The sequence below is a fragment of the Cynocephalus volans genome, chromosome 12, assembly GCF_027409185.1.
Source record: "Cynocephalus volans isolate mCynVol1 chromosome 12, mCynVol1.pri, whole genome shotgun sequence".
Classification (NCBI taxonomy): domain Eukaryota; kingdom Metazoa; phylum Chordata; class Mammalia; order Dermoptera; family Cynocephalidae; genus Cynocephalus; species Cynocephalus volans.
Window position 1 is genome coordinate 73,420,095 of NC_084471.1, and position 12,646 is coordinate 73,432,740.

The following is a 12,646-nucleotide window of genomic DNA, read 5'->3' on the forward strand; positions in this document are numbered from 1 at the left end:
GAAATATTCAAATCCTACATGAGGAAAACTTTAGGCTACTGAACACAGAAAAGATTTGAACAAATGGAAAGATTTCTATTGCTCTTGAATAGGTCAACTTGGTATCATCAAGATCCCAGTTCTCCAAATTATAAATGTAGTGCAACCCCCATAAAAAAACCAACAAGCTTTTTTCTAAAACTAAAACAAATTGATAATGAAGTTCATATGGAAAAAGCAAACATATAAGAATACCAGAGAAAACCTTGTAAAACAAAAATAATTATGATGGGAACAGCACTACCAAATATTAAAACAAGCTATAAAGCCTCAATAATTAAAATATAATGATATGTCATTTATTAACCCCCCAAATTGGTAAAACTTAAAAAGCTTGACAATACACAGCAAGGCTGTGGGAAACACTTTCATACAGTTTAGTGGGAATGCAAAAAGTTCTCTCCAACAAAGGGAATTTGGCAGTATTTATCAAAACTACATATGCATTTTTTCTTTAATCGATGCTTCAATCCCCACGTTAGTAAATTTACTCTGAAGACATGTCTGCAACAATTTCAAAACAGGTTTGCCTAAGGTTACTCAGATTTGCAGAAGATTACTCATAAGGCATTATTTACTACTTCAACATACTTAAAACAATCTAAATGCCATTATGTAGGGGATCAGTTGCAAAAACTAGGATATATCCACACAATGGAACACTATGCAGTTGTAAAAAAAGAATGATATATTAGGTTGAAAAAAGCAAAATACAAAAATGTGCTTTTTTCATTCTAAGAAGGGGAACTAAGAATGCATACATACGCGGGGTCTTCAAAAAGTTCATGGAAAGATTTGTATTATTTTTCAATTCTTTTTTTCCACAACTTTTTGAAGTACCCTCATGTATATATTACATAATACCCTGGGGGAAAAAATATGTGTATATATGTGTGTGTATGTATATATATCCATCTCCTATTTTTTCAAAAAGAAACACAACAAGGGTAAGCAGAAATTAAGGAAATTGTTTACTGACAAATCATGAGTGGAAATGGGGTAGAAGAAATAGGGAAAGGAAGAAAGTAACCTCTAAGTATACCTTTTCTTAAACTTTCATTTTTGAATCTTATTAAGTTTTACATATTCATAAAAAAAATTAAATGAACAAGGATGGAGAAGAACACATAACTGAATACAAATGGGAAAAAATATATTAATTTTATTATATTTTAAGTGAATAACAAATACCCTGAAAAAAAATCCAATCCTTGAATTTTTCAACACAATATTTTAACAATACATCTTCAGTCTAAACACAAAAAGAACTGCAAACAAATCTGGAGCTCTACTTGGTAAGTTTGTTGTTTGTAGTGGTATGGGATTTACAATTCTGAAAGTACTGCATGTATTACAGAACTGAGATGATGAGTAAAACACACTGTTGTAGGAAACTAGGGTTCTCATCACTGGTAAAGGGAGATACATGGAATGGAAGAAGGCAAGAAGAAACTTTAGATATGAGCCTCATGATTTTCAAAAAATATATCTTTATATATAAAATAAATGTATTTCCTAGCTCTGTCATCTGAAAGGGACTAGAAGAAAAAACAACTCAATAGCAATGAGCACACCTATCACCCAGATATTGGTATCTATACACCATTCCACACTAAAAGGAACCAGGACATCTCAGAGAAACAGCTGATTCTCAAGCTGGATAAACAAAACAGATTAACCCTGGAAGATCTTATTTTGTCAGAAAGCAAGTAAAAGCTAAAATAATAAGAACATGTTAAAAAGACAAAGGAGGCAACTTGAAAGGACTCCCGCTGGCCAAATTTAAGGAGTAAAATGCATAACAATAATAGATTTTAACCTATTGTATAAAATAAATATCCAACAAATCAATAAATCAGAATAAAAATATTTCTCTCACTGTAGATTGCCAACTAATGTAGAAGGAATGATACAGTTAGAAAATAAGCACCTTACATACATCATAGTAATAACTAATTCAAGCAAGAACCATCAATGGACAATAAACTATTGGATAAAAGTTTTGATGGTGAGCAAGCTATTTACATGGTCTCAAAGTATGTCCCCACAGGTTATTTATTAATTAGAAAAAAGAAAATAATAATTTTACAGTGGAGAAACCAAGAAGACACCACCTTAACCAAAATTAACATCAGCAATAATGGAACAAAGTAATATCACATGCCCAAGAAGACACCACCTTAACCAAAATTAACATCAGCAATAATGGAACAAAGTAATATCACATGCCCCTTGCCAAAAATTCCTAACTTAAATCTAACCCTAAAAAAAAATCAAACAAATCTGAATTTTATAGTAAACATTTGGCCTGTACTGTTAAAAACATTGTATCATAAAAGACACCAAAAGGCTGAAGAACTATAGGTATGATAACTAAGTGCAATACAAGATCATGAATGGAGTGAAGGGGTATGACTGCTATAAAAAGACATCTTTGGGACAATTGGTAAAATCTGATTTAATGTCTACATGTCAGATAATACAATCAGTATCCATGTTAAGTTTTCTTAATTTGATAACTATACATTGTTACATTAGAGAATGTTCTTATTCTTAGGTAACATATGCTTCAAATAAAAGGGCATTATATGCATAATAATATCAAATGATTAAACAACAGTAATAATTAATAATATGTATATATGTATACACACCCCCCCATCATTTATAAAAAGAAAAATATAAAGCAAATGTGGCAAAATAATAATTGGTCAACCTAGAAGAAGTATAAACAAGAGTTCACATACAGATAGATACCAAAAAATTTAATTAACAAATTTAAAAAGAGAAAACATGGCAATAAAAGAAATATGAATGATGGGTTTGTCGGGGTTGGGGGGAGTCGGCGCCCGTGCCAGCGCCCCAACAACTAGCTAAACCGCACTCGGCTTAGCCGAAGATTACTCCCTGTCTCTTTCTCCCCGTGCGAGAGGGAGCCGGAGGGAGAGCCCAGGAGATAGGTAAGTGCAGCCACTGGCCCCTATCCAGCTCGCAAAGGAACACTCAGACGCGGTGGGGGTTCTGTCAAGCAGTTCCGTTTATTCAACTCAAAGCCTACATATTTATGCATAAATGGGCTAAATGGGCAGGGGATTCTGGTGGGGGTCTCCACCTAACAAGCCAATCACCGTATAGGTCATGCATGCATGCATGGCTCCTGCCTATGCTTATAGTAAAAGATCATGAAGTGTCCACGAGCCTGGAAGGCTCTCTGCACCAATGACGTTAAGCCCCGTAAATGGGGTGAGGTTTTACCCGACACCATAGTCACTCCCCCTTTACATCCTCCAGGCACCATCCTGAACATGTGTGAAGAACAAAGAAGGGAACAAGCAGTCGTCATTAGGTGTAGCAACCATCTGTGCCAGGAAGGTAGCTGCCACCCAACAATGGGTTCACCATTTCTTTCTGAACTGGACTATCTCAAAATCATACAGATTTTTTACTACTAGATTGAATTAATACATTGCAATATGGCACTATATAGAAAAACAACTCAGAATTCCAAAAGCCTGGCTCTTTAACAGTATAAACTAAAAAGATTATACCAAACCACTTAAGCACTCTTGACAGGCGACCTATTACTTGCAAACACTCTTGGAGGTACAGGCTACTAAGGTACTAACTACTGTTTATGAAGTACTAAGTGATCTGATCTGAGCTCAAGCACGTTGAAAATTCACTTAATTTATGAACCATTATGGAATGGTGATCAACCTGGGCATTATTACTGACAAATCTGAATTCAGCCCCATTTCTAAAGTACTACAAGTTAAGTATTTTCTGGATAGGCCCTAACTTATGGTCTCTTCTGTGCCCTATTTTAACAGAATAATGTTCCTACTGATTTCATGTACGTTTATACTAACATTTACTTAAGATAATCACTGGACTAGCAGAGGGACAAAATAAAATTTCACCTAACAACACTTCACCATAAAAGATATCTGTTTAGATAATTATATAATAAACATCATCTTTATGCACATAGCAACTAACCATTGGACACCGTAACAATTTATCAAGTACAACAGTAAAAACTCAGAAAGACCAGAATATTAGCCATATTTTACAATAAGATGTTATATTCAAACAAAAGATTATTATACAACCTTATCTGCATTCTGCTTCATAAAAGCAACTTTATAGTTTAGCCCCATTATATGGTAATGGGAAAACAATCATTTACTGCTAGAAACAAAAGCTAAACACACCTGGAACATGGAATATACCTTAACATATTGTATTTAGCAACTGTGGATAATTGAGACAATGCTTTGTAAAACATAAAGCAGGTCTATTAACAGGCAAGGGAATGGGAAGGTGATGGGGTGGGGGGGGCAGGGGGGGACTGTGGTCTGAAAATATGCAAAATACACTTTCCTTACCAGGAATTGTGGCTGACACTTAAGATTGGGAGTTAGATATAACCGAGAACCTTTTTCTTTTTTAAGTAGCATATACCCCAGAAAGAAAAGAGTTTGAATGTTGTAAAAAAAATTTTTTTCTAAGTGTTATTTTTTCTAAGATTAAATAACAGCAACTTCTGAAATTTGAAATGATAAAAATAAAATGTCACATATAAAAATGCACTGAAAAATGAAGATAATGTGCATTAACAAAACAAGCTATTGTTAGTATTATTATTTTTACAGGAATTTATACATATTTACTCCCCTAAGCAGCACTGGGATAGACCAACAAAATCCTCACAAAGAGAACAAGCATGCAGTAAATTCAATAAAACAAAGGTATCCCATTTAGGAAGAATATTGTAAAGTCATATATAGAAAAAAAGAACACTATACATGAGATCTTCAAAAAGTTCATGGAAGGATTCACATTATTTTTTAATTTAATTTTTCCATGAACTTTCTAAAGTACTCTTGTATATAAAGGAAATTCTCCAATTAGGAATAACTGAAAGAAAACTTACTTTAAATTAATTTTTACAAATCCAAATTATATAAATATAGTGAGGATGAGTTAGAATTTGGTAGTTCATTCATTTTTTTTAAAAAAAACTGAAGTGGAGCCCTTATTACCTTCTCTGAAGCACAGGGACAAAGTATAGGATGTGTACAGGTTTTACTTACAGATGACAGGTGTAACTTGAGCAAGTGCCCCTAGACCACGTCACCTAGAGGTTTCGTTCTGGATGCAGCCATGGCCAATATATTGATGCCAAGTTAAACTAGTTATTTCAGCAACTAAATTGTTTTCATTACAATACTTGAAGCAACTGTTCTCAAACTTCAGTATACCTAAGAATCCTCTGGGTTATTCTTTTTAAAAATACTCAGTTTCACACTACTAATACCTAAAACCTCTGATCAACCTTAGCATCTCTAAACAGGGACAACCAAACATTATATGCCTCATGATATGATAAAAAGCACAGCACTGCATATTAAGTATGCCTAAAATATTGAACCTGAATGTTATCAACCTTTAGATCAATCAGTTTTCGGGAAATACAAGGGATAGAGGAACAAGTTAACTGACACTAAAAGGAAATGATCAGCCTAACCCAGAATTTGGTACATTCTAAAGCACAAATGACCCCATTACTTCAACACATCAATGGCATGATGAAAGAAGGAAAGGGGAACTGTTAAGAGACTTACAAGAGAAAACAGCCAAAACATCAAACACAACACATTCTTCCTAGGGCCCCACCACAAAATTCTGTTGCTGTAAGACAAAGGTGAAGCCCTGCAAACACTGACTTATATATTAATGGGACTATGGATCTATCATTTTTGGACAACAATTCAGAATACAATAGCTATTCCTAGACATCACCAAGAGATTTCAGTTCCAGCAATAGGTTACTGAAATGTACTTAGTCAACAGGGTATATACCTTGTAGAAATGAATTAACCCTCAATTTATAATACAAGGAATATACAAAAACATATCCACGCACAAGTGAAATTTCTTTATGTTTTGAAACAGAAAAATATACACTAGACTCTATTTTAAAAACACAATTCTTGACAGGCTTAATGAAATTCATAGATAACCCGAATGCCACTGAGAGTGACAATTTGCTCTAAATCATCTTTCTATTCCAGGTTTCTGAAAAGTTTTATTTCTTAAGTGAATTCATTAATAAGCTGTATGATAGGTAACCAATACTGACCACTATATATTAATTTTTGTGTGTTTTTGAATAAACTAAATAAATCAGCCAATTCCCTTGGCTCTACTATGGAAAACAGAAGTAACCATGTTATATATATTTTAAATTCAAAAGCCAATACTTTTGCTTTTCATAAAAATTATGCTTACAACTTAAAGCCATAAAATATTTGCAGATAATCTTTAATCCTAACATCTCTATTTTTAGCTCCAGTAAAGTCTGGTCCTTAGACCAATATCTACTTCTAAACAGCTTTTCCCTAATATCAAAATTCATGATATGACTTCTCAGTTTTCAAAGTCATAGAACTGAAGCAAATACAAATTTTTAGCAGGAATATCACTGTATTTCAACAAAAGCATGTACTATTCTACAAAACAATTTGACAAATGATTCTGTCACAATTCTCTAGACACTTGTTTAGACAAATTTACAAAGCAAAACAAATACCTTGTTTAAAAAAAAAAGCATCTAGTTAGAATGATGAACAATAGAGGAAAAATAGAACAGTAACTTACCTTTTGGGGGCTGCTGGTTCAAATCAAAGATTTTTAAGTGTCAATCAATGAAATAAAATTAACCATAAATTCTTCTGTTGTAAAGAATATCATGCCTATAAATGATCCATTGCCTGAGACTTAAAAATCTTTGTCATGGTAATATGTTTTTTTGTCATTTGTCTTTTGTCATGTAATAACAGAAGAAAAAAGACTGTTATGCATCTAAAATGACATCTTTCCCCATTTTGGACCAACTAAGGCCACAGCTTCTCTTACAGATTCAACTTGTCTTCTGCTAACATTTGGACTGCAGTATTTCTTTACCTTTCTTTTCTTGTCAATGAACAAGATGATCTTAATGTCCTCCTATTGGACAACTACTAAACAAATAATATAATTTTGCATAGTCATTAATAAAAATATGCAAATAATAGTGCCATAAAATTTAAATCTACAAATACACTCATACTTATATGTTCCTATATAAATATGCATATAATTACTTCTCTTTTCTCATTTTACCATTATTTTCCATATTTAAGCTTTTTCTTGCTTAATTCTCATTTCTTCTAGCTCAGAAATTCCCACACTGTGCTCCAAAGAACTTAGTAGATGTTCCTCAAACACAGGGTTTCACACCATACACCACCATGGTTCACTATGGCGGGGAAGAGAGGTAATAAATAGCGTTTCCTCAAATTTTCTAGAGATCCATAATATACATTAACAAGATAGAGTCCCTAAGAAGTCCTGCAACAAAGTAACCAAAGTTTAGCTTTATCACTCAAATTCATTTGGCCTTTTTTCAAGGAAACACACTAACATTCCAGGAAAATTAGTGTTGTTCATAGAGCACAAATTGGGAATTTCTACTGTAATTGACCCTGAATACCAAAGAGTGTGGTGATGATGGTGGTTGGCAGATCAAAGAAGCAGAAACAGGGAAAATCCCCCCACCCCACCCTGCTCCATATGTCGTCTAATTCCCAATTCAGACAAAATTTGTTTTTACTATTACACTTAAGAAGGTCTGAAAAATATTCAATAAGCAACCTTCATAAAATAATAATAAAAACTCTCAAATACTTTATCTGAAAATATGTATCAAGTACTTGCTTGCTGACTAATGCATTTAAATTCCTTGGAATTTAAATGCATTTGCTTTTCCTTCCTTTTCCAACTTCTAATTTCATTCAGTTCTAGAATATAAAAGATCCATAGTAATGATATGCTTTTCTATCAAACATGTAATAGTGGACTTCATATACAATCAACTATGAAAACACTGAATCCACAACAGAGCAGAGATAAGATTATAAAAGAGTGCATCTATTTAGAAATAGACATTTTTAGTTAACAGCTAAAGCAGAAAATTTAAATACAAAAAAGTATATAAACATTTTTGGGAGTTATAAAGTTCTCAGTTTGTATCCTCAGTAAAATCTGTAACCTCAGTGAACTATTTATCTAGGAAAGAATTAGATTTATTTCTACTTTGGGCAAATCTAAGCTATTTAAAATATGGATTCAACACTAACCTAGCAGAGCTTTGATTAGTCTTTCAACTTTCTCCACTTTACACTCCTCCTTTCAACAAGTCTGCATGCCCTTTAAAAATGTAACAGAATATCAGAAAATATCAAAATCAGGTTTGTTCAAACCAAAAAGATATAGTTTATAAAATTAAATTTAAAATACATATATATGAATAATTTATTCAGATACAGTTCTTCCAGTCTCCACATTACTTTTATTTGCCTTTCTTGAATAAGGAGAGCAACCTCCTACTTATTCAGTTCTGTTTAGCAATGCACAAACTCAATGTGTTACTTTATTTACTTATTTATTACAATTTTGAAGAATCCTTTCACTTAACCTCAAGTGACTTAGAAAAGGCTTTCTCTTAGAAGAACTGATCTACATGGTAGACACTAACTATAGAACACATGAGTGTATTCATTCCATTTAAACAATAAATGTAAATTTCCTTTATTGGTATAACTTAAGGGAGGGCTTTACACACCAAGAAAAAAAAAAATACAATAAACTCACAATGCAACTGAAAATTCACTATGGTAAGCACAACTCTACAATTAAGTTTCTGACTAATCTAAAAAGAGGTACATGTAAAAAAAATTCATTAAATATTATAAGTTTCAGTGCCAAAAAACAAGTAACATAGTTTTTGTATAATACAATTTTAATGTCCAAGATATTTCACCTCCTTTCCAAAAAATCAAGTTATATAAAGGAAACATCAAGTTAACCTTGACTACAGCTGTACTGTTGGGGTCAGTAAGCAAAAACAAAATTCTTTAACTAAGTTGTTGAAATATTTACTTAAATCTTCATACCAAAGCTCCAAATTCTTAACCCAAATAAGAGCAAATTGTCCCCCAATCTTAGCACCAAAGCAGAACAAAAAGATAAAATTCACAAAGTATATATGGAACACACTGGGCATAGATAAGTTTGGGCATAAATTTAACCATATGTAATTTCCAATTATATTTTAGTTTCTTAAAATCATTCGAATAGCAAACTGAACTCATAATAGACTGATTAAATATTACTGAAGACATGTCATTAACACTTTTTTGTCCAATTAATGAATGCCCCTAAAACCATTTTAATTTTTTTTATACTTTAATTTCCCCATCTACAAAATGTGGGAAATTAAACCTTATTCTTTTATACTTGTAGGGATACACTAATAATAAATATTTGTGAAACACACTGAGATACTTATGCCAAGAAAGGAACTAAATGAAAATAAAGCAAACATCATAGATGACTAATACCCAATATTTAAATAGAGTACTTTTGTATGTTTTCAGTAGGCACTGGCATTTTTAAAAACTAAATGCCAATGTGAAAACAAATACTCAGCTACATTTTCAATTTTAGACTTTGAGAAATTTTTGTAGACAATCTATAAATAAATGTATGTTCAATATAATCAAGCTAACTTTTGGCAGAACATTGAACTCAAGTCTCTACATTAATGATTACTACGTTATTGTTAGAATATATTAATGGTCAGCATACTAGTTTGCCCTTCCTTATTTAAATGTCTGTATTATTATGAAGATATATCATAAAATACTAGGATAACAGCCATCTATCCAATTTATAGTAAAATTATAGGGTAATGTGAGCAAATATTAAACTTGTACAGTCAAAGAGAACTAAAACATGTAATACATCAGCCAAATGAAAAAGCAGTTTGTATTAAAAAAAAATTATTCCCCCTGTGATTTATAAAACACACTGCATTATCTGCTCATGAGAAACCATGATATTCAATTTGATGCAACAAAGAGGTAACTTTTCAAGTCACTTGATGACTATTTCTTACTATGAAGCAGCACTCTCATGGTTAAGTAACAGAATTACTGTTAAAGCTTAGCATCCTGTCTGCCAGTTAAGATTTTTCAGTGGAAGGTGTAAAACCCAGCTTAATATATATCCCCTAACTGAGCAATATCACACCACTAGGGAAAAATTCTTTCAAGGATGGTAGTACCCAATTTTTGATCAGCATATTTCTTTTGTATTTCTTTACAAGTCATACAAATCTTCACATGGTTTTATTTTCCCAAACAAATGCTTCAACTTTTTTCCTAGTAGCCTAGTTACAACCCTACAAAAACAAACCTGGAGAGTGACATATGAAGGAAAAATTAGTTTAGCTAAGGATATAGTTCAAAAAAGAGCTTCTAATAAGAGCATAAAGCCCAAATTGATCTGAGAACAATGTAAATACTTATGAACAACCTTGAAACTATATAGTTAAAAACAGTATCCATAAGTATAATTAATGGATATCATCCCAAGACAGGAATTACAAATGGAAAAGCAATATTTATATTTAACTTCTGTAAAATATTGGAAGCTTAGACTTTTAACTAATTATGCTAAAACTCTGCTAATATGAATGCAAAATTTTCAGAAAAATATACATCTCATGGAGCATATATATCATACAGTACCTTTTAGGTATTAACTTTGAATCAATCAATCAATCTAACAAACACCAGGCATAACTTTAAAATATATATTTTGAACAGTCCAAAATCCAAATGATTCAAACCATAAAACCAGAACATGTATTACCATCTTTCTCTCACTATTATAAATGGAAATGAATAGTGGTTATCACCATAAATATAAAATTCTCTATTTCTCCCCCAATTACTAAATCAACAGTTTCACAAGTTAGTTTTTTTTTTTGATGCAGCCCTTTATTTACAAATGTACTCATGCCATCACACACACAACAGATTAACTAACCATATTTAATATTTTCTAGACTTCCTGTGTAACTCCATAACTACTCTACAAAGTTCTGTGAACTCTTCAGCTTCAAGCCTGAAGTCAATCTAAGATAGCCAATAGAAAGTACACCTGTGCAATTACTGCATTTCCTATTTCAGAATACTGAACGTAGTACAGAATAACTCAGTGCATTGGAAGCAAAAGGCACATTTCAAAAAAAAGGCAGCCATCCTGTAACATCACTATTAAAAAGCAATAAATACGAAGAGAATTATTTTGGTTTTAAATAACAACAACCAGGGACCCTCTGTGGGTAAATAAACATTAAAATAAAAGATGATCTCATAATAAATTACAACATGAAAATATTCCTAGAAGAAAAAATTAAGTTAAACCACAAAATATATTATCTAGACTGTATCACATACCAACTGAATAGGAAATTTACTTTGTCAAGTAAGTAGTCAAAAAGAAGGGGGACAATGAAAGAAATTATAAATCATATTATCCCATTTCATAGTGTGTCCATTTTCCTCAAGATACAATAATTCTTTTGAACACTTTTAAGTCACTAGGAAATTAAACAAAAAATAATTCTCAAAACAAACCTGGTCACCTAAGGCACCAACATATTACAGTATGCATAAAATACTAAAAAACTGCTCAATGACAGTTCCAAACGAAAAGTTGTTTTTGTTTTTTTTTAAATTCTGAAAAACAGAATTTAAAAAGGTAAAGGAGTTTCCAAAACAAAGAAAAATTTTTCCCAAACGTTACAAAGTTTCATTAACTATCTTAACTCTTTTACTAAGCATCACTTTTATGCGCCTCAGTGGATATCAAGCAATCAATAACAATGTCACAAAAAAATGTTTGCCACCAAGATGGGGGAGGGGGGTGTCACCTGTAATGACTGTATGAAAAATGTAAACCATCCTTTAAAAGGTGAGGAAAACTTTCACCTTCCTACAATCTCATTTTATTTATATTAAATGTTTCTCAGAATGAAATTAACAAGAGATTAGAAACCATTTGGTGTGCGAGGTTTGCTTTTGTTTTTGTTTTTGATAAAAACAAACCTCCCCATAAGTCCCTTATTTCCAAACACTGTGGAAAAGTCACTACTACTCACCGCAAGTAATACTGTTTTAAAGCAAAGGCAGCGTTAGAACAACTTCTGGGAAAGTTGAACTCTTCAACAATTTCTCCCCACTGATTCTTCTCAGAAACCTGTTAAAAGCACGGACACACTTGTCTGAAAGTGCACAATCCAAGAAAACCCTAACCTAACTAGAAAATAAATACCCATTCTACAGAGATCTGTAGATGCTTAAGGCATCAGTGGATGTTTCGGATCGATCCATAAGCAAGGGCTGCTTGTATCACTATGTTTTCACCAGAGAGCCCTGTATTTAATAGCACTTGTTTTGTTGGGGGGGGGGGCTGGTGGGTTTGTTTTGTTTTTGAAGCCCGGACAATAACCAATCGCAAGTCCCTCTGTCGCCCCCTTTTAAATCTCAACGCGGTCCGTTTACACTTAAAAAAAAAAAAAAAAAAGTTCAAAAGGATCAATACTGTTCCGGACAGCGACGTCCGCGGGTTCTCGGGGGGCTGGGGCCGGGGCGGATTCCGATCCCTCTCCCAGATCTATCCATCTCCATAGGCCCTTCTTTGAGGCCTACAG

General features: G+C 32.7%; 1 protein-coding gene across 1 annotated transcript in view; it reads right to left on the bottom strand.

The window, feature by feature from the left end:
• The window catches only part of ARID2 (AT-rich interaction domain 2), a 159,463-nt gene that overhangs the window by 145,773 nt on the left and 1,044 nt on the right, over nt 1-12,646 (bottom strand). Inside the window, exon 3 of the mRNA XM_063074980.1 lies at nt 12,095-12,192. Within this exon, the coding sequence (XP_062931050.1) occupies nt 12,095-12,192 (98 nt within the window). The remainder of the gene's footprint in view (nt 1-12,094; nt 12,193-12,646) is intronic.